This window comes from Mustela putorius, unplaced genomic scaffold (assembly GCF_011764305.1).
Source record: "Mustela putorius furo isolate JIRA1106 unplaced genomic scaffold, ASM1176430v1.1 tig00003913_pilon_pilon_pilon, whole genome shotgun sequence".
In the NCBI taxonomy this organism is placed as follows: Eukaryota; Metazoa; Chordata; class Mammalia; order Carnivora; family Mustelidae; genus Mustela; species Mustela putorius.
The window spans coordinates 5,513,327-5,537,213 of NW_025422060.1; the positions used below are offsets into that span (position 1 = coordinate 5,513,327).

Consider the following 23,887-nt stretch of genomic DNA (forward strand, 5'->3'; position numbering starts at 1 on the left):
GGATACTATGCAGCCTTAAAAAGGAAATTCTGACACATGCCGCAGCATGGATGAAATCTTGAGAACAATACATAAAGTGAAATAAACCAGTCACAAAAAGGCAAATACTGTATGATTTTGCGTACATGAAGTACCTAGCATGGTTAGGTTCATTATAGACAGAAAATGGAAATGTTGGTCGCGGGGAGCTGAGGAGTGAGGGAATGGAGAATTACTGTGTGATGTGTACAGAGTTTCAGTTTTATGAGATGAAAAAAGTTCTGGAAATGGATGGTGCTGATGGTTGCAGAGAGATTACCCAGTGTATAAACAGGCCTCAGTTTGTGAAACTTGAGGATGAAGTGCTCGTTTGGACAGGTCTTAAACTTTTGATCAGTGTTGTTAAAAACAGTCTCCTTCTACCTCATGCATTTTACCTTTCTTTTCTCTACCCTGTCCTGTTTTATCCTTTGGCAACTTGGTGAACTTGCTTTAACTGGGAGCCATATTCTCATTGTGGCTTATGAGGCTTTTAGTTCTAAGCACAGTGACTACATTTCTGATTTAGAGTGAACCCAGAGTATTCATGACCGTGAACTAGCCCTTCCTCCTTGCCTGCTCTGGATTTTCTAGGTAAACTTAAAGTTTTAGATACTGACTTCCATGGGTATCATCAGTGTGTTTTTGCCTTTATAGCTTAGGCTGTAGAATTTCATTTCAGAATTGTTACATAGGTTTAAAACTAATGGCCTTTTTCTCTTCTACAATTTTTAAAAAAAATCTCATTTCAGAATAAATAAGAGAATACAAGTAAACAAACCAGCCATAATTTCATGAAACAAGTTATAAGAACTTATATACAGGCTTGATTTTTTTCATGCATACATATGAGTGAATGTACACACACATTTTTATATTAGGTTCATCTATAGGAATATACCTTCTCTGAATATCTTTTAAGGAATTCAGGGCTTAAATATTTCTTCGTTAGTATAAAGTGGCCATTAAAGTGATGGAAATCGTCTAGTTTTTATTTGCTTTGTATAGGTATAAGGTTTTCAGTACAGCTTTAAGGATATCATACTTTAAACTCTATAAATTATGCACTGAATTTGGAATTTATTAGATTATTCAAGCAACTGTATTATAGTGTTGTCTTGTGGGCTTCTTAACAAATTGGTACATATGGTAAGTTAGAAATCCATTTATTTGGTTCTCTTCATTTGAGTGACAATTTATATTTTCTTTAGTTTTTAGAATATTTTACTTCAGAATCCTATTTCCCCAAAAAAGAGAAGAATGGATTTTTTTCAGAAAATAACAGAAAGGATGGTATATCAGCCAATTAAATGTGTACTGTGTACTTGGTTAATTTTTATTTTTTTTTTGAAATTTATTTTTGGCTGTAACGAGAAACCTCAATGTCTAAGCTTAGACTTCTGCGTGTACTGTGTGCTTTCAACAAATAAACACAGATTCATTCTTTTCATTCGTGATTGTGCCATAAACTTGTTAGTCTCTAGAACTTTCAGAAGCCAGAGTATTATTTAGTCATCCTCTGAATGCTGATTATACAGTTAGCATTCAAGTCCCTAGAGAGAGAGATTTGTGATAATGCATGGCAGTGGACCAGGCCATTACATGTTGCTTCATCAGTATAAAATTGTAGCTAAGTCTTGCTCTTTCAGCATAATGTCCTATTGGGGAATTTTGTTTGCTTAACTGACCAAGGACAAGCATATCTTGTTGAATACTTTCAGTACACATTTAACAATGAGGTTTCATCAGTAAATTATTAGTTCCTGTCAGCTGTTGCATTTATCTTTCTTTTTTCAAAAATTTTGTGTGGATTGGGAAAGTAGTTACTGGGAAAATTTTTCAGAATCTGAGTCGGGGCTTGAGAGGAGATCTTCAGTTTATTCGTTTCTAGACTTTGAGAATACAGTGTGTTTAAGACATGATCTTGCTCTAAACTCTTGGGCTTTGAGTTTCTTTGGAAAGACTGAAAAATAACAACTAAACATAATTTAGTATGAGGTGAACTATAAGTGAACACAGAATGCTGTAGATTGATACTGTCCAGTATAGCAGCCGGTTGCCGTGTGAGGTTATTGAGCACTTGAATGCGTGGCTGATAGACTGAAGAACTGAACTTATTTTAGTTTCAATTGTTTTAAGTTAAATTTGAAAACTGATATAGAATAATTTGAGTATGTGAATTTGTTTTTTCAGTTGTAAATTTTATGAAATCTAAATACAGATCAAGTACTTCTTGAAATTTTAGGATTTGAATTGAAATACACTATAAAGTATACACTGGATTTTAAAGACTTGTAATTTTTATATTGATTATATAGTAAAATGCTAATATTTTAGATGTATTGGGTTAAGCGAATATATGAATTCAATTCACCTCCTTCTTTATACCTTTTTAAAGTGGCTACTAGAAACTTCTTTTTTAAGTAGGCCCCATGCCTAGCATGGAGCCCAGTGTCGGGCTTGAACTCACAACCCTGAGATCAAGACCTGAGCTGAGATCAGGAGTCAGATGCTTAACAGACGAGCCACCCTGGTGTCCCCACTAGAAAATTTTACATGTCATACCTGGCTCACATTATATTTGTGTTGGTGCTGCCCTAGATAGATGGGAATTCTACATTGAGGAATAGAGGAGCGTCTCAAAGAGAAGGTGACTTTCAAAGAGAAGGTGAACTAGCTGTTTATGGTTGTTCAGGCTGAGGACATAAGGAATTTGAGGAGTGTGCAAAGGATCCACTCTAGTAGGTCTTTGAAAATACATGTCCATCATTTAAGGGAGAGAGGTGGATGTTGGAGGGCTCAAATTCATGGCTTAATAAAACAGGAGTAAGGAATTAATTTCAGTATATGAATTCCATGATAGCATCTTAGTTTATATGAAAGTCGTTTTCATCCGGGGATGTGTTGAGTGTTTACCATGTGCAGGTGCTATACTGGGCACTATAGATGAAGAGATAAACGAGGCAAACATTTCTACCTTAAAGATAGTCAAGTTCTAGAAGAAAAGCCAGATAAGTAAATCTGAGATTACAGTACAGTGTAATAAGTACCACAGTAAGCTGCAGCATCGTGAGGCTATAGGAAGAGGTGCATTGTAAGGGCACAACAGAAAATTACTGGAGGACGTGGGTGTGGGCTTAATCTTTAAGGGAAAGTTTGTCTTTTGTTCTTTCTTTGGCAAGTCTTTGTACCTATGATAAACTTCCTAATTGTGCACACCCTCGTGACTATGTATAGATAGGTCCCTTTTACCTGGGTCTTTTCACTGTGGTGTCTGTCAGCTCTTACCTGTACACCCTCTAGGTACAGACTGTCTTTACCTACCAGTAAATTTAGTTTGCAGCATGGCATGATTGCACTATTGTCAGTTGGCATCTGATTTTGCAGGTTGGTGGCACAGAAATGACTTGATCAGTATGTTTGTTTATGGCTTCCTAGAAATAAGCATTTATTACCTCACAGCTTTCCTACTTGGGGCCTGCCTTCTTGTCTGTCAGGGGAGAGGCAGAAATGGTGGCAGATCTCTGATGGTGTAAAGGGGTTGTTCAGTTGTTGGTCAAGGTGATCAAAGAGGAGGGGAAGAGGACAGAAGCAAGATGAAAGGTGAGGGGCTAAAAAAGTTTTAATATATTAATATAAGGTATCAAACCCAATAGGAATTGAGCAACCGCAAGTGCAATAAATAGAAAAACAACAGAAAAGGGTATTTTTTGTGTGTGTGGTTGTTCTTTTTTTACCGTGAAAATAATATTTATTAAAGCTTTTCACAGTGCTGACTTTCCTTAGTCACCAGTTATGTTTCATTTTGGGAAGGCCGCTTTTTATTTCTTTGTGTTATGTCAGCTAAAAACAGGTTTAAATGTACTTGAAGCGCCCTTCACCACTTCCATTGGACTTCCTTGGCTTCCTCCTGCTTCCGTTTACAGTCCAGTTAAAGCTCTGCTGTGAGCCTTTCCTCCACGTCACATCTCACTGTCTTCTTGTTTATTGCCACTTTTTTGTGCCCTAGAGCATCCTGTACATGGAGCTCTCTGCAGCAGAAGTCATGCCATTGGAATCATTTTATTATCTCTCTCTTTCGGGTTGTTGGCCCTTAAGGACAGGAACAGTCTTACATCTCCCACAGCTCGAAATTAGTTCTCCTATGTTAGCTAAGTAAAATCAGAGAAAATGTCCTTGTGCTCTGCAGACCCTGAAATCTCAGTGCAGTCATGCTTTAAGACGCAAACATTAGAATTTATATTGTAAAATTATCAAACAAGGTGTTTGTTTTTTAATGTGTTTTTGTCTCTAAAATTTGGTCTTAAGCAAAAAGATTTCTTTTGAAAAGTTAATATTTTCCAGTTAAAATTGATACATGATTTTCAGTTGTGAAACTAAAACAGATTTTAGTGTTGTTAACTGAATATTGGCTTGTTGGTTATTATTTTGTCCTCTATTCTGTTAACTGGCCCAGTATTATAATTAGCAATTATGGTAAGGCAGAGTTTAAGCAGGTAAATTACCAAAGGCACATAAATGTCTTCTTTCCACATGAATTAAAATAGAGTTAAAAAATAATTTAAATTTTGTTTTGGAGTCTGATATTTGGTAATTGCTTTGTTTGTTTACCCATAAACTAAATCAAAGATACGATTATAGGCTGCAGGGACTTAAAGTGATTATTCAGTAACATAAACATAAATATATTTATGTAAATATAATTCATCATTGTTACTGTTTTTTTAGTGGTTATTATAAAGGTAGGTACCTGAGTATTAATACCTAGTAGCATATGCTATTTAAGAAACAATAGGTATAGCTCCTTAGTTAATATGTATTCTGCCATTCTCTGAAGTTTATTTTAGAAGCAGTTCTTGAACTAATGTTAAAGAAAAAAGGGGACAAATCTCAGTATTTTTGGTATTAAAGTAGGGCTTCAGGGAGAGTCTAAGTTTAGAGTTATTTTCTTTTTTTTTAAAAATATTTTTTATTATGTTAGTCACCATACAGTATGTCATTAGTTTTTAACGTAGTGTTCTAAGATTCATTGTTTACGTGTAACACCCAGTGCTCCATGCGATACGTGCCCTCCTTAATTCCCATCACCAGGCCAACCCAACCCATCTCCCCGTCCCCCTCCCCTCTAAAACCCTCAGTTTGTTTCTTGGAATCCAGTCTTCCTCCTCTGATCCCCCCCACGTTGATTTTTCCCTTCCTTCTCCTGATAGCCTCCAAAAATGAAAAAATAAATAAATAAAGTTACCTTCTTATATATATGGTTCCCCAATTTTTTCTTTCTGTGGATAGTGGGAGGACTATTTTAGTCTCTGTATAGATAAAGTGGAACAGGCCAGGGCTTTTTTTAAATATAAAATTGGGTCATGTGGAGAGGTACTAGTCCCAATTCAGTTGTTAATTAATGACAGATATGGCCCATAAAATTAACTTTGTTTCTGTGCTCTCCTTTTAAATTTTTTTTTTTTTTTGGTCTGAAAAAACACTTATTCTTGTCTACAGTTCATGAACAAGGTGCTTTGTTTAGTTTAAGTGCACAATACTTAAGTCTTAAAAATTATCCAAAATTAATTTTTATGTGATTCACATGTTGAAAGTGGCTGTTATTAATTTAATTCTTTTGGTTATCTGCAGAGAAACAACTGGTTGTATGAACAGAATTGTCTTTAAGTACTTTGATTTTTATAATAGAAGTTTATTGGACCAGAGGGAGTAGTTTACCCTGAATGCATTCAAGATGTAATTTTATCAGTGTGTTCCAAATAATAGTGTGCATAAGGATCCCATAGAATACTTAAAAATACAGATTCTTGACTATCATTCTTCACCATTTTCCACCCCCAGTGACTCTGGGATATGACTCAAGAATTTTAAGTTTAAAGAAAAACATTCCTGAGTCTGATATAGATGATCCACTGAACACCTGTTAAGAAAGACTAGTCATAACAACACTACGTGTTAATACTCTTATTGTCACTTTTATGAGTCTCCTGGACTGAGCAAGTGCCCTGGATTCTTATCTTCATCAAACTCTAAAGGTAGTAATTCTCACTGTAAAATTGGAAAAAATAAAATTGGGAAATAAAGCATATAGAAAAAAAAATTATATATAATCCCATTATCCAAAGAACACTGATAAATGTTTTAGTTGGTTTTTTCTCCATACTTCTAAATTCTTAGTTGGAGTTTATTTGGAAGTTAGAAGCAGTTTTATATTCTGTTATTCCCATTAAGCTCATAATTTTTTATAATGTTATTAAAAATCATCATCATCATTTTTTTAAAAGATTTTATTTATTTATTTGACAGGCAGAGATCACAAGTAGGCAGCGAGGGAGGCAGAGAGAGGGAGGGGGAAGCAGGCTCCCTGCTGAGCAGAGAGCCCGATGTGAGGCTCGATCCCAGCACCCCGAGATCATGACCCGAGCCGAAGGCAGAGGCTTTAACCCACTGAGCCACCTTTTTATTGCCACTCAAAAAATATATATAAATTGCCTCATACATCATTGTTTACTTAACCATTCCTCTATTTCTGGATGTTTAGATGGTTTCTTTTTTTACTTAATTAAAAAAATTAACATATCATGTATTATTGGTTTCAGAGGTATAGGTCTGTGATTCATCAGCTTTAATATAATACCCAGTGCTCATTACATCACATGCCCTTCTTGATGTCTGTCCCTAGTTACCCCGCCCCTTCATCCCTCTCCCTTCCAGCAACCCTCAGTTTGTTTCCTATGATTAAGAATTTCTTATGGTTTGTGTCCCTAGCAGGTTTCGTCTTGTTTTTTTTTCTCTTCCCCGATGATCCTCTGTTTTGTTCCTCAAATTCCACATATCAGTGAGATCATATGTAACTGTCTTTCTCTGATTGACTTAATCCTCTAGTTCCATCTACATCATTGCAAATGGCAAGGTTTCATTTTTAATGGCTGCATAATATTCGTGTGTGTGTATCACATCTTCATTCATTCATGTGTTGGTGGACATCATGACTCTCTCCATAGTTTGGCTATCGTGGACATTACTGCTTATAAACATTGGGGTGCTCATGCCTCTTCAAATCACTACATTTGCATCTTTGGGGTAAATATCCAGTAGTGCAATTGCTGGGTTGTTGGGTAGCTCTATTTTCAACTTTTTGAGGAACCTCCATACTGTTTTCCAAAGTGGCTGCACCAGCTTGCATTCCACCAACAGTGTAGAAGGGTTCCCCTTTCTCTGCATCCTTGCCAACACCTGTTGTTTCCTGACGTGTTAATTTTAGCCATTCTGTCTGGTGTGAGGCAGTATCTCATTGTGGTTTTGACTTGTATTTCCGTGATGCGGTTGATGCTGAGCACGTTTTCATGTGTCTGTTGGTCATGGGCTCTTGGTTTTTTTGGGAGATTTTTGATGACTGCTTCAATTTCCTTACTGGTTATGGGTTTGTTCAGGTTTTCTGTATCTTCCTGGTTCAGTTCTGGTAGTTTATATGTCTCTAGGAATGCATATATTTCTTCCAGATTATCTAATTTGCTGTCATATAGCTGCTTATAATATATTCTTATAATTGTTTGTATTTGTTTGGTGTTGGTTGTAATCTTTCCTCTTTCATTCATGATTTTATTAAATTTGGGTCCTTTCTCTTTTCTTTTTGATAATCTGGTCAGGGCTTTATCAGTCTTACTAATTTCTTTCAAAGAATCAGCTCCTAGTTTCGTTGATCTGTTCTACTGTTCTTTTGGTTTCTATTTCATTAATTTCTGCTCTGATCTTTATTTCTCTTCCCCTGCTAGGTTTAGGCTTTATTTGCTTAGACAGATAGACAGACTTTCTTAATATTTCTACTTCTTTCCTGAATTACTTAATGCCGTGCTGGATTTGATTGCTAATGTTTTACTTCATATATTTTCATTTATATTTATAAGTGAGGTTGGTTATAATTTTCTTTCATTTAATTCTTCTCCAGTTTTGTTTTAGAATTATGCTAGCCTCATAAACTGTGTTGAAGCATTTCAGTTTTTTAAATTAGAAAAACTGTTGGAACTGTTTAAATAATAGGAATTGGTTGTTTCTTAAAGATTTAATATAATTTTCCATAAACAGCTTTTAGAAAATGGCGTTTCTTGGTGTCTTTATTTCTCCCAGTCTAGTAAAGCATTAGGAACAAAGTAAGAACTTCTTTTAACACTTGTTGAATAAATATTCTCTAGATAAGGTTCTGGGAAATGATATGCTATATAGAATTGTTTGTTATATTAAAAGACTTCATTGTAGTAAGAGAAACATTGTTACCTTGGCTAATTCACCAGGATATGGAATTAGTCTGGAAGAGAAATACTACATGGAAATCTGTCTTCCTAGATAGATTTTCTTCATAGAAAGGTGCTCTTTGGTGGTAGTCTAATTTCAAAGCTAACATTTCAAGGAAAACAGTCTCATTTGTATCATTGAATACAGTAGTTGGGTAATTACCATGTGTAAAAAGACTGAATGTAATCGTTTTACATACGTATTCATGTGTGGAGTTATTTTTAATGTGTTCACTTTAAAATCTTCTGTGACTTATATCCGTTATAATCATTTTACAGACAAAATAATATTTTAGAAGTTAAAGTACTTTAATTTTATTAAGACTGATTCAGTGTATCCATCCGCATTTCCTTTTTTAAATTCTGTATTTTTAAGCATTCATAAAGCTCTTGGGTACATTATAGAAGTAATTAAATTTCTGAGTATAACCCTAGGATTCATATAGTAAAGCAGCCCAGGGTCAGCTATTTCCCCAGAGGACGTTTGGCAACATCTGGATACTTTTTAATAGACACAGTGGAAGTGCCACTAACATCTAGTGGGTAGAGATGCTAGTAAACATTATAAAACACACAAGATAGCCCCCTGCAGTAAAGAATTATCTGACCCAAAATGTTACGGGTGCGCAGGTTGAGAATGCAAAGTGTATGAAGAATATTCTGCTCTTGACTGACATCTAGTGAGACATATAAAAATAATAAGTAAAAATGTAGATTGAGATTAAGCATTTAAATCAGTTACTGCTGATTCTTATTTTTCCACTGTTAGGAAATTCACAAATAAGGAACCTAGGAGGAGATTATATGATTTATTGGTATTGAGAAATTCTAGCTGAGAAAGAATGGAATGTAGTAAATTCTTAGCTGAAATGTTTTATCTCCTTTATCTTTCACTTTTACATTCCTGATTTAATATTTGACAGTTTTCTATCAAAATCTTTCTTTTGATAGTTTTCTGAATAAATGTTGAATTACGCATGTGTAAGACTTTTCGTATTTTAAAAAAATTGCCTAAAATTATAGACTTTCAGAGACAAAGAAGACCTATGTGGTTTAATCTGATTCCCTCATTTATAGAGATGTAAAAATTCAATTTCAGGAAGGATGAGATGATCTAATCCAATGTTCTACAACTTGTTAGTGCCAGATCTTGAACTGGAACTCACAGTTCCTGACTTCTAGTGGACTATTCTTTCAGGGTGAGGGAAAGTTACTAAGTATATTTTGGATTGTGTTTGAAGCTTTTATGTTTTCTTCAACCAAATCATGAATTTTAATACTGTGAAATTGTTTTTTCTTTAGAGAGAACATATATATATACACACCTGTATATGTGTTTTAAAATAAGCTTATATGTATTTTCTGGGTCTCATGTTTCATTTAATTTTTATTTGTAAATGTTATTCCAGTTTAAGCGTGAATATTTCACATTTTTCACAGGCAACAACACCTCCAAATCAAGGACGTCCGGATTCTCCTGTCTATGCTAATCTACAAGAACTGAAAATATCCCAGTCTGCTCTCCCTCCGCTTCCTGGGAGCCCAGCAATTCAGATTAATGGAGAATGGGAAACTCATAAAGATAGTTCAGGGCGTTGTTATTATTATAACAGAGGAACCCAGGAAAGAACCTGGAAACCACCTCGTTGGACTCGGGATACAAGCATAAGCAAGGGAGAGTTCCAGAGTCCAGGAGACCAAGAGGTATGAATAATTAAGGAATCAACCAGTGGCTTACCAAACTTTCTCTCTTTTCATTATTCAAGGCCAAGGAAATGAGAGGTTTGTTTCTTGGTATTGAAATGATAGAATACTTGAAATCTCTAAGCTATTAAATGTTCTTTCCCACTTTCATTATATTAATGCTAATTCTAATATCTAACTAATAGACAGTAGCTAACCTTATAATGTGTTTACTAGTTCCTGAATTAAGTAATTTAAAATTGCTTAGTACCAGTGGCTTTCCTCACATTATAGAATATACTAATTTAGTTACTGTTATTGCCAAATCAGGGACTTTTTTAGAAAAAGGAAAGAAAATATATGATGTGACTTAGCCACATAAATAAAAACAAAGTTATGAACTAATTAAAATAGACACTTTCTGTATTGGTTTGCTGTGACTACTGAGATGCTTTTCAGTGTTTCAGAGGTGCAAGATCACTTTTTATTTATATGTAAGGAAAATAAGTATAATGTAATTCCTTTGCTATAAATGGGCCATCTTGTTCAGTCTAAAATCATTATTTTCTGTATCTAGTGTTCATACTACTACTCCCACCCTGCCCCGCCCCAACCTTTGTTTCACCTTCACCTCTTAGAGGGTGGTGCAGTGAACTTGGCCAGCTATATTTTGAGAGACAGTCATGTCAGAGATCTGGAGAGATTCCTTGGGACCATTTAGACATGCAGGAGAGGCTTGGGTAGAATTGACAGAATGGAATTAAATCCTGCTGTTTGGTAGAGGGAGGCCCCTATACCTGCATAGGACACACTGCTCTTACAGAAAGCATGTGGAATAAAAACAAATCGTTAGGTAGGAGCTGGAAAAATCAGGTGGCGCATCCTGTATTTAGCAGAATCGAAAAGCTTTTTGTAGTTAATGACTCCTCTTGTCCTATTTTTCAGTTGGTTATTTATAGCTTTGGTTTGGTGATAACTTGTACTTTTTAGTGTTCAAGATTGAGATCAAGAGTAGTGAGAGAAATTTGTTCTTGTGTTACTATAATAAGAAAAATGTTGAGAAAGTTATTTGAATTGTAGATTTAGAAAGATATCAAATTACATTGTCCTGTATGTGAATAATAAAGTAAAATCTAATAATTTGGAAGAATTAGGGAGAGCTCAATTATAGAATAAGGAGATTTAAAGTACACACAGCAACTTTAAGCATGCTTTTTAGCTTTCCATATTAATAAATAGATGAGAGTGATTTGTATATCAGAATCTCTGCTTATTTGGCCTCTGCACAAACTGTTTAAAAATAGTTAATTACAAAGTGGCTAGAGCACATTTTCTAATAATTTCTTGAGAAAGGTTGCATATAGGAGGTGATACTGAGACTTTGTGAAAAATGTTTATATTCTGCACTTAGATTTAATTGGTAGCTTGTTGAGTATAGAGTTCTAGGTTGGAAATACTTTTTTCTCACAGTTGGAGGGCATTTTGAACCTCAGTGTATGGCGATACAGATCAGCTGCTTGCCAGGAGTCTCCAGTATCAAGACCATTAGGTCTTTCTTTTAGACTACTCAGTCTTCACTCTTCACAGAAGTCTTAAAATCTGTCAAGAAAGTCAGGGCTGCAGCGTCTTGGTAGTCAGTATTAGTTTTGCTTATAGTCCCTCAGTCTCCTCGTTTCTGTTTGGTACCTTGTGTCCCAGTTGTGCCTCTTGTCTTCCAAATCAGAATCTTACTGTTTTTCTCTTGTAAGAGGTAATGAATTCCTGTACTTCAACTAGGAAAAGGGAAGGGTGCACACCTAGCAAGCAGGCCAGAAGGAAAGGGATTCTGGCAATTTTAGTCTTCATTGCAGTACCCCTGCCTTCACCCCTAGTTCCAGGAGGACCTAATACTGTTACTTCCTGAGCCATTTGAAGATTCTGCTCTGTAAAGCGGTTGGATTTCACTTCCCTCTCCAACTCCACAGCCTCCCTTCACCATTTTAGAATCTGCTTTCTTTGTAGATGAGTTAGTCTTTTGTTCATTTGCTTCTCAGCTTCCAGAGTTTTGTGATTGCTTACATCTTGTGTTCTCCCTATTCTTGGTAGTATAAGTCTTTAAAAACATATTTCAGTACTTTTAGTGGGGTTTGAGAAGGGGAATAAGTGTTAACTCTTCCATGTAATTCAGAGCTTATTATTTTAGTGGTTATCTTAGAGCAATGGATCTCAATTGGGTACAGTTTTGCCTCCTGGGGGACATTAGACAATGGGGACATTTTTTTTGTTAAACTCAAGGAGGGGTACTGGCATCTCGTGGGTAGAAGCCAGAGATGCTGTTAAACATCCTGTGATACACAAGATAGCTCCCACAACAAAGACTCATCTGGCCCTAAATGTCAGTAGTGCTGCTGTTGCAAACCCTGCCTTAGAAATGTTAACGTGCATACTCACCAGAGCCTAGTCAGCGTCCTCTCGCTCTTTAGAGCCAAGTGAGAACTGTATGTGCCATTTGCTATTGTTGTCTTTTATTTCAGTTTTTAGCCCGCGTATTGTTGTACATGGTGATTCTTAAATTCATCCTCCTGTTTGGCACTTTTTTCCCCCTCACACTCCTTTATGCAAATCAGATTATTTTGGATAACTTTTATCTTGGATAACTACTGTCTTAAGCACATACATTTAAAATTTTTTTAGTGAGGATTTGTTAGTGATAGAATCTTAGTTTAAAATTTAGTGATGATGTTAGTGATAGAATCTTAGTTTTTGTCTAGAAATTTATTTTTCCTCATTTTTGAAGAATATCTTTACTTGATACACAGTTCTTTTTTAAAGGATTTTTAAAAACTTATTTATCTGACAGAGCACAAACAGGGAGAGGGAGAAACAGATTTCCCGATGAGCAAGGAGCCCAGCCCAGGACCCTGGGATCATGACCTGAGCTGAAGGGAGTCAGTCAACCAGCTAAGCCACCTAGGCGCCCCTTGATATACAGTTATAACTTGACTGCTTACTTGTTTGTTTCTTCCTGGTTCACTAAAGATTTTATTCTCCTGTTTTCAGGCTTCCGTTGTTGATGTTGGAAATTCAGCTGTCAGTTTGATTTTTCATTCCTTGAAGAACAGCTTGTCCCTTCTGGCTGGCAGCTTTTAAGATCTTGTATCTGTAATTTTTCTATAATATGATTAGGTGAAGGTATCTTATTTCCTGCCCAGGGTTTTGTTGGGGTTCTTTTTTTTTTCCTTTTCTATTCTTTTTCTTTTTTTTTTTAAAGATTTTATTTATTTGAGAGAGAGAGAGAGAGAGCACAAGCAGGGGGAGGGGAAAAAGGACAGGGAGAAGGAGGCTCCCCACTGAGCAAGGAGCCCAACCAAGGACCACCCCCCCACCCCCATCATGATATGAGCTGAAGGCAGACTTTTAAGCGGTTGAGCCACCAGGTGCCCCTTTTGTTGGGATTCTTGAACTTGAGGGGTCCTATCTTTGATTAGTTCTAGAAAATTCCTACTTGTCTATATATAGCCTTTGTCCCACTTTCTGTTTCCTCTCATTCTGGAGCTTTGATTAGATGAATATTTAATCTGCTTGCATTGGTCATGTCTTTTGATTTCCCTTTACTTGTGAATTTTTTTTTTTTTTTAAGATTTTTTCTTTATTTATCTGACAGAGATCACAAGTAGGCAGAGAGGCAGGCAGAGAGAGAGGAGGAAGCAGGCTCCCTGCAGAGCAGAGAGCCCGATGTGGGGCTCGATCCCAGGACCCTGGGATCATGACCTGAGCTGAAGGCAGCGGCTTAACCACCTGAGCCACCCAGGCACCCCAACATTCTACTTAGTTTTTGACCTCTGAGTATTTCTTAGCCTTTTGCTTCTTGATGAGTCGTAAAAAAAATTATGTAATATTTTATTGTTTTAATCCAGGTGGTCATTTCAGTACCTACGTGTCATTGTCCTGTAAATGGAACGCCTCTGTAGCACACTCTATAAGGCTATATTTGCTGCAAAATATATACCCCAACATTACTGAGCCAAGTACCCTGTTGAATGGAGTTATGAGTATAGCACAGAAAGCATTTAGAGAATGCTTACCAAAAATAATCAATTTTATTTAATTACCACTAATTTCTAGTAGTAAATATCAAGATTTTAGAGGTACCTCTGCCTTAAAAAAAAAAAAAAAGATTTATTTATTTATTTGTCAGAGAGAGAGAGTGCGCGTGCACGCACGAGCAAGCATAGGCAGGCAGAGGTAGAGGAAGAAGCAGGCGTCCAAAAGAATAAGGAGCCTGATGTGGGATCCTAGGATGGTGGGGTCATGACCCAAGTTAAAGGCAGATGCCCAAATGACTGAGCCATCCAAGCATCCCAGTACCCCCGGTTCTATAAAGTAATAAAACATATTGAGATACATGTTTCTCTTCATGCAAAAAAGGAACATCTTGGGGTGCCTGGGTGGCTCAGTGGGTATAGCCACTGCCTTCAGCTCAGGTCATGATCTCAGGTCCTGGGATCGAGCCCCGTGTTGGGCTCTCTGCTCAGCGGGGAGCCTGCTTGCTTCCCTTTCTCTCTGCCTACTTGTGAAATCTCTCTCTCTCTCTGCCAAATAAATAAATGGAATTTTAAAATTAAAAAAAAAAGGAACATCTTACTGCACAAAAATTGGGAAATTATGGGAGCATTTCATTAGCTAGAAAGTCATGTCTATGAAAATATTGATTTAGTGACTTTGTTTCCTAAATTAGTTTTACTATTATAAGACATAATTGACATACAGCATTGTTAGTTTCAGGTGTACAATGATGATGATTCTATATTTGTGTATATTGTGAAATGATCACCACATTAAGTCTAGTAAAGAATTTTTTTGTCATGTGAGAAGTTTTAAGATCCACTCTTTTTTAGCAACTTTCACATATGTAATACAGTATTATTGTGTTTTCCATGCAGTACTTTATATCTATATCCCCATGACTTATTTATTTTATAACTGGAAATTTGTGCTTTTTAGCCCTTTTCCCAGTGGGTGAACCTGCCTTCTCCCTCACCTCTGGCAACTACCAGTCTGTTCTCTGTTATCTGTTAGCTTGTTCTGTTTTGTTTTGAAGATTCCACATAAGTGGGATCATATGGTATTTGTTTTTCTCTGACGTATTTGACTTAGCATAATGGCCGTAATGTCCATCTGTGTCTTTGCAAATGGTAAAATTTTGTTCTTTTTTATGGCTGAATAATATTCCATTGTATAGATTTCTTTTCTCTGTTTCTAGAAGATTTTATTGTACTGTACTTAAGTGGTCTCAATTTAAAAACAAGTCTTGATTTTTAAAATAGGTTTTCCATTTTTAACATTACTCTTAAAAAATGTATATAGGTCACTTTATGCAGGGTTCCTGTAAAGTCGTCTATGTCAGTTTTTGTGAACATGTTACTATTAGTATGTTTCTTTTTTCTACAACATTGAGAATCTACACAGTTAAGTGTTTTAGACCAAATTATGATGATAGAAGATATAGTTTGAGTCAGATTTAATTGCAGGAAGTATTTTACCTAGAAGTGATCCTGGAGGGGTCATTTACAAGAACTCTAATCACATAAATATTCGTGAATGAATGAAGTTTAAGTGCAGTAAGCAAATTGCTACTTATTCACATTATGGTGCCTATTTGAAAAAGCAGAAATTAACTTTTGTCAATCTTATTTGCTTCTCTTGTATGTCTGGATTTTATCATGCTTTTAAAAGTAAAGCATACCTAAGTTATTTTCATACTGAATTTTCACCTCTCTATTGTTTGAATTTTTTCAATATTATTTTTCCTGTTTTGAAGTTTAGTTTCCAACTATCTTTAATAAACATTTGATTGAGGAAATAAATTAGCCAAATAAAAGCAATGAATGAGAGAGAACATAAAATACAGTATTACAAGACTAGTGACCCCCCCTCCAGTTCCACACATTAAAAAAACAATAATTCTATTTATTGAGCACTATTGTTTGCCAGGCATGAGAATTTTCAAGAAATTCGGTCTGAGGAAGTACTGTCATCCTGTATTTTGCTTACACAGGGATGTATATATCCATACATACTCCTGTCAGTTTTTAATCTGATTTCAGTTCAAAAGCAGAATTAAATAATAGAAGGTAGCATTTTATCTCTCATTCTGAAAACATAGTTTTCAATTTTATTATGGTGAATTTTTACAGGGTTACATCATTGTGATAAAATAACTATTATAAATTTCCCCTTACCATGTAACATTGTACCATTTAAAAGACTAACAATTTGTGAGTTAAATTTTCAGATATAGTTAAGATATCTTAGTGTGCTTATAGCTATTACAGTTTATTGTTTAGATTTGCAATGGCTGCATATGTGTGTGTGTATATATATATATATATATATATATATATATTCAAAGAAGAAAAATCCTTATGTTTCTGACTATTTATAGCTTCTTTCATCAGAAGAAAACTACCACAGCATTTGTTACAGCCAGTCAGATAGTCAGTGTGGTTCTCCTCCAAGGGGTTGGTCAGAAGAGTTGGATGAACGTGGGCATACCTTATATACCAGTGACTATACTAATGAAAAGGTACATTTTTTTTTCTCACCTAGTTTTTTGGGGCAGAATCCTTACATAAAATAGTCGTGTTCTGAAGTTTTAGTAGTATTTAAAAAACACATGAAAATATTCTTTAATTCTGAAATCATGCCAACTGACAACATGAAATCTCATTATATAACTACTGATTCATGGTTTTAAATTGCTTATAATTACAGTGATTTTTGTGGTGTCAAAACCATCTAAGACAACCTTTTAAGAGTAGACCTGTTGAGTGTCATTCTGTTAAGACTTCGTCAGTAAACATATTATTTTATATTTTTCTCAAGGAATGAATGGTTTTTAAGGAATAGTTTTCTCAGCATGTGTCACTATGATATACCACCTCACTTTCTATACTCCTTTTTCTTTTATAATCAAGTTATGTAAAACAAAAACCATGAATCTAGTACCTTATGATTAATTAGTTTGGGAATGCATATTGAAATTTTATGTATTAACATCTGGTATCATCAGAGAAGATAACTGATTGGTTGTGCTTGCTTTAATTACTTCGCACTCGAACATGACACATTAGTTTTCATGTATTTCACAATTAAGATCATATGTTAAATTAGCAGTACTTCCAGTCTTTTGCCCCTCATAGTCCCTATGTTTTATCATATGAAGTTTTATTATTAGTGTTACTTAAATGATATTGAATGAGGAATGTGTTGGCTACAGGAGGTAATTCCTAGGGTTTTACATGAAGTTTGGCTTACAATGTTTAGTAGTTTTATATTTGAAGATTTAAAAAATAACGCTCTCGTTTTTTTCCCAACCCTGTTTTCAAGTGAGTGTGACCCTGTGTCTAGTATATATGTATATCTGTGTGTCTTTATTTTATATTTTCTTGTGTTAAGTGGTGCTTCACATTAGAACTAGCTTGATACTGAAAGAGAGAGGAAATAAATTCACATTTAATATTGAGTTTATTTACTTTTACCAAACTTAAAATTCAAATCTATTAGTATAAGCTTGTAAATTTTTTTTGCGGTGTTCTTGAGTATGCAGAATAAAGTTCATAAGAAAAAGATCTAATATCTCCAGTTGCATAAGCTTAAACTCACTTTTACTTAAATTAAAAAAATAAAACTTTTTTTGTTTTTTGTGTTTTACACCTGTTTTGTTTTTATAGTGGCTCAAGCATGTTGATGATCAAGGTAGACAGTATTACTACAGTGCAGATGGATCTCGTTCAGAATGGGAATTGCCAAAGGTAATAAACCTTAACATTGAATTTATATTTTAAAATAGTAGATATAATAATATCTGAAAATGGTCTCAGCAGATTTACTTTAAAATTTTTATTCAACTTTTAAAAAGCAGAACTTTTTTTTGGAATTCATTGAGAATCCTTTGGCTAAAATATTCTAAGCTGTGTATGATCTTTGCTATATAATACTGATAATTTCTATTCAAAAGTTCTTTTGGTTGAAATTGGTTTTTCCATCATTCTTGGAAATAAGAATTTCCTTCAGTGCCAATAAGGTTATCTTATATCTAGTCATCTTGCATATATTGAATTTTTGAGGTTGGTCTTAACATTTAATCGTTTTTGTTTTTTTTTTAAGAGAAAAAAGTGACTCAGTATTCCAGTTTATTCTCGTATGTGAATATGGGTTGTAATTGTGTCTGTCATTAGCAGCATGTGCTGATAAAATCTTCTAGGGTCTCACTGGGTCTTTTTCCAGATGAGTACATCAGGGCTCAGTTGATCTTAAGGCCGTGGGCTTCAGAGTGGTCATGTGCTTGTCACACTATTAGTATTGAGATAATTTTAAATGATATCTGAGCAAAAGTTTAAATTTTAATTGGTAGTTAATTTTGATGTTTTAGAAAATGATAATGTTAGCAGATCTATCTGTAGTGTTAGATAGACTTTAATTTTTAAAGAAATTTGTCTTTTTGCCAAAGAAAATCAATTTAAAGAAAAGTGCTGTTATTATAAAGATACATGGATATAGAAAAAAATCACTAGATGTTAATAACTTGAAGGTTGGAAAACACTGTTTAGTAAAGTAGTAATAATTATGGTTTCTTCTTTTGTGAATTTTATCTGACCTCTATTTTATGAAATTATAAGGTTTGATACTAGTGTAATAAGCTGTACAGTGAGCACTTGATTATTAAGAACACCTTTGTGACCTGTCTTGAGTTAGTAGCATAAGAACTCCATTATAAATCTGACAGCTTTTAAAATGCCAAGATATCAAGGAACGATGTAGGGCTATAATACAAACTTGACTCAGGGTTTGGGGGAGAGGGGTGAGAATAAAGGAAATAATAATTCTTTTAGTTAATTTAGCTATCAGGTACAGCCCCAGAATTTTCTTGTGTTAAAAAAACCTTGTTAGGGGGCACCTGGGTGGCTCAGTGGGTTAAAGCCTCTGCTTTTGGCTCAGGTCATGATCCCAGGGTCCTGGGATAGAGCCCTTCATCGGGCTCTCTGCTTGGCAGGGATCCTGCTTCCCTTCCTCTCTCTGCCTGCCTCTCTGCCTACGTGTGATCTCTGTCTGTCAAATAAATAAATAAATAAATAGTCTTTAAAAAACAAAAAAAACAACAAAACAAAACAACAACCTTGTCAGATCTTCAAATAAGCATTTGTATTTATGTATTTTACATGTATTTTAGCATGTATTTTATACAAGTAAAATACAGCTCAGCAGAAGAAACTATTTTTAACCATTTTTTAATACTTTCAAAATGAGAGGTTGTATTAAAATTTACATATAGACAATAGGATTGTTTTTTGAAAATAATGCTGTTTGCAACATAACATTAATGATAATTTCTATATTTTAATTTCAGAACTCAACATACAAAGAATTATGAAGATATTATCACATTGTGGGCTTTCTTTTTTTAAGGCTTAATTTTTTTAGAACAGTTAGAGGTTTACAATAAAAGTGAGAGGAAGGTATAGAGATTTCTCATATATCTTTGGTTCCTGCACATGTGCAACCTCCCTCATTATCAACATCACTCCCCAGGGTAGTATATTCTTTACTAAGGATGAACCTGCATTGACAAATCATAATCACCTGAAGTCCATAGTCTACCTTAGAGTTCATTCTTGGTGTTGTATATTCTGTGGATTTAGACAAAAGTATACTGATATGTCTTTCCTTATAATATCATACCAAGTATTTTCAATGCCCTAAAAATCCTCTGTTCACTACCTCCCTCAGCCCCTGGCAACTACTGATCTTTCTATTGTCTTCATGGTTATGTCACATTCTGGTTTTTTTTTTTTTTTTGAAATTTTATTTATTTATTTGATAGAGAGCACATGCAGGGCGAGTGGCAGGCAGAGGGAAAGGGAGAAGCAGGCTCCCACTGAGCAGAGGGCCTGATGTGGGGCTTGATCCCAGGACCTTGGGATCATGACCTGAGTTGAAGGCAGATGCTTAACTGAGCCACCAAGGTGCCCTATCACATGGTTTTTATTTAAAATTAACCATAGATAATATCTATCTAAATATACATATATTTAAATATATATATTTCTAAAAATATATATCTAAAATAATACTGAGAATGAGTAAAGATCCAAATAAAAATATACTTAAAATGCCATAAATCGCTCCTCACATATTTCAGGGATAGAAGTTTTCTATTATCACTCTTTAAAATTATGAAATAGAGTTCAGTAAAACATTCATGGTTTTTTTTTTCCATTTTCGTCACTAATTAGTACTTTTGGAATCTGATTCTTCAGATAAAACCATATTTACCTTTTAAACTTTGAAGTTGTACCAACCCCTTGGAATCCTATAGTATTTTATAAACTAGAGAATAGCAGTTGAATAATACTGTAGTAACATTTAGGGTTTTTTTGTTTGTGAGATGTTTGTTTAGCTTTGTTTCATTGTGGTTTTTTGGGGAGGAGGTTGATTGTTTTACAAAGAATTAGATATGAAATGGCCTAAATTTCCCTAATTTAATTGTCTTTTAATAAAATGTTTTAGTGGGAAATAATATTCCAAGTTTAATATGATTATTATCAACTTTTAGGAGAAAAGATATATGTAATAAGATTAACAATATTTTTATTTGTAAATATACTGGGAAGAAATAGAATACATCGGCTCTTATTTTTCAAAACCAGTACCATTTACAAATAAAATCCTATTTAGTGATTAAATTGGAAAGAAAAATCTTATATACGTAATACCTATGTGCTGGGAAAGGAGTATGTTTTTGGTATATAACTGTTCAATATTGAAAACTGTGTGACATTGATGGAGCTATTGGGCTTATAAAATACGAAATCTGATTTCGACTTAAAGATACCAAAGGAGGGACTTCTGGATTGCTCAGTCGGTTAAGCCACTGCCTTCAGCTCAGGTCATGATCCTGGGGTCCAAGGATTGACCCCCGCATCATGCTCCTTGCTCGGCAGGGAGCCTGCTTCTCTTTCCATCTCTGCCTGCCATTCTGCCTGCTTGTGTGCTCTCTTTCTCTGACAAATAAAATCTTAAAAAAAAAAAGATACCAAAAGATATATCTGCTGAAGGCTTAAGTCACTGAAAATGATTTAGACTATAGAAAAATATTTTATTAATATAATAATTACATAATTTAAACATATTACATTTTTCTAACAGTTGACAAATTCCAGTTGTCGCTCCTGTCAGTTCCTCACCATTTGTGTTATAGAGGAATCTTTTGTTGTATTGCATCTTCCTTCATAGTAGTTTCTAATTGCCTGGAGTAATGGAATCAAACATAAGACTTCTTTTGAGTCATTTGTCCCAGGTCGGGGTCCACTGAAAGACGAGGCTTCCCAGATGACCCAATACAAGGAGTAATTTGAAATCTATATTTAATGTATAGCTTAATATTCTATTTGTTTTTTTATTAACTCCTATACTCTCCCTGGTCAGAAAACTTATAGGTTCAACATTAAAATACCTACTTGTGGAGATGTCCTGGGTGAAAGAAAGAAGAAAGGGAAGGGACTGAGTCATCTGAAAACCTTTCAGGGTAGTTCCACGACAGTGGAAATGGGTGTTGATTGTGATCATTGTTGAGCCATTTAGTGGTATTATCTCATTTTCGGCCACGATTTGCCACTTAGGATAAAAGCAGAATGGGTAGTTTTTTGAATTTCTAATTAAAATGAATGTGAGGAGAAGGTTGGATTTGGGTATAGTGGGAATGAGGAAATAAGGCAAAATGTTTTAGAACCTCTACTTAGTAAGTCCAAAATAAGTCTCTCAGAGGGTTTTGTAACTCCCAGTGCAGATATTAGAAACTTAGCGTTTGTTTTTTGAGTACATCTTTGGTGGTCAGCATTGTATAGATATTATCATGAATGCAGATGCACAGGGCTTGGTCTTTATCCTCAAGGAGTTTGCTATAAATCTGGAAAGCAGAAGCATGTACATATATGACAGCTAAGTGAGACAAAATATGTACACATATACATTTATGCATACCTGGCTGTAGATTGGGTATAGGTGAAGGGAACCATAAAACAAGACTAGAGGAAGCACTCGGGTGGGGGGAGGGGAGGCGATAAGGATGAATGAAAAGAGAACAAAAGGGGCACCTGGGTGGCACAGTGGGTTAAGCTGCTGCCTTCGGCTCAGGTCATGATCTCAGGGTCCTGGGATCGAGTCCCACATCGGGCTCTCTGCTCAGCAGGGAGCCTGCTTCTCTCTCTCTCTCTCTCGCTCTCACTCTCTTTGCCAGCCTCTCTACCTGTGATCTCTCTCTCTCTGTCAAATAAATAAATAAATAATCTTTATAAAAAAAAAAAAGAAAAGAAAAGAGAACAAAACAAAATGTCTCCCACCCAAAATGAGTCTGGTATTCAAAATTCCACATAAAACATATGAAGAAACCAATGCTAATATAAACACGAAAAAAATCTAAGAATCAGAACATTGTACTCCAGTTGAAATTAATTTTGTTAATAACTTAATATAGACTTTAAATAATGTTGTAGGTGTCTGGAGTTAAATGAAGGCTTTCATTTAGAAAGAACAAGAAGGGCAACTCTTTTTGGTCCCCTCCCTCTTTGGAAGCTTGGTGCTATCACTCAGTAAACTTTGCTTTGCTGCGCACTCAAAAAAAATAAAATGAAAAATAAAAAGTACAAGAAATTATGAAAAATAAAAATGAGTGATATCTGAATAGGGGACTATGATAAAAAATAGAAATATTTCAGATGAAAAAGCTAGTCATTGGAATTAACAAGTATAGTCAGTAGTGTAAACTATAGACAGAAGGGCAGAAAGATAACTAATACTAAAGCATAGTTAAAAGAAATGGAAGATGGGTGGGAAGTTTCCTGTATTCATAAACTAGGAGTTCCAGAAGAGAAGAATGAAGGAAAGATGGGGAAATAATATCTAATTTCTAATAATTTCTAGGAATTTTCTAAAATCAAAAGAAGGCATGAGGGTATAACTTGAAAATATGCCTTAAATACTGACCAGGATAGGCACCTGGGTGACTCAGTGGGTTAAAGCCTCTGCCTTTGGCTCAGGTCATGATCCCAGGGTTCTGGGATTGAGCCCTGAGTCGGGCTCTTTGCTCAGCAGGGAGCCTGCTTCCTCCTCTCTCTCTCTCTCTCTCTCTGCCTGCCTCTCTGCCTACTTGTGATCTCTGTCTATCAAATAAATAACAAAAAAATTTAAATACTGACCAGGATAAATTAAATATATATGTTGACAGATTTTCCTGGATGTGCAGAACTTCAATATAGGGAGACAATTATAACAGCTATCAAAGGGTAAATCACCAGATTTCCTGCAGTGGTAGATTGCATCATTGGGTTCATTCTTTAGCCATTCCAGTAGAAGTGCTCTTTGATGTTTACCTTTGTAGAGGCCTTCCACTGTGTGTGGGGGTATATTCTGCTGTTACCTGAGTTCAGTCATAATGACTTGCTTTCCCTGATGATTTGTTAGTAAATGTATCACAAAGTATAGTATTGAAATGGGCATGTGCAGCAAAAATTATAATTAAACATTAAAAATTTAATTAAAAATTTAAAAATGAATAGAGCCTCAGAGATCTTTGGGAAAATACAGAAGATCTAACATTTCATTGGAGTTCTTAGAGGAAGAGAAGAAAGAGTGTGAGGTTGAAAAATATTTGCAGAAAACAATGTTTGAAAACATCCCAAATTTGGTAAAAGACCAACAGAAATCAAGAAGTTGAGCAACACCTAAAAAACAGGATAGACCTAAAGAAATCCACATCTTGACACATAGTAGTCAGATTTCTGAGAAGTAAACACTTCCCCTTTCATTCCCTCCTAAATAATCTTGAAAGCAGCTATCTTGAAAGTACCTATAGGGTG

At 35.0% G+C, this 23,887-nt stretch overlaps 1 protein-coding gene across 6 annotated transcripts in view; it reads left to right on the top strand.

Annotated features, from left to right (window-relative positions):
• ARHGAP12 (Rho GTPase activating protein 12) overlaps positions 1-23,887 on the top strand; it is a 107,638-nt gene that overhangs the window by 37,454 nt on the left and 46,297 nt on the right. For 4 of the 6 annotated variants that reach the window (XM_004777865.3, XM_045069218.1, XM_004777867.3 and 1 more), the window contains exons 4-6: positions 9,750-10,013; positions 16,417-16,557; positions 17,705-17,785. In XM_004777865.3, the coding sequence (XP_004777922.1) occupies positions 9,750-10,013; positions 16,417-16,557; positions 17,705-17,785 (486 nt within the window). The remainder of the gene's footprint in view (positions 1-9,749; positions 10,014-16,416; positions 16,558-17,704; positions 17,786-23,887) is intronic. The other 2 variants (XM_004777868.3, XM_045069219.1) reach the window with 1 other exon arrangement.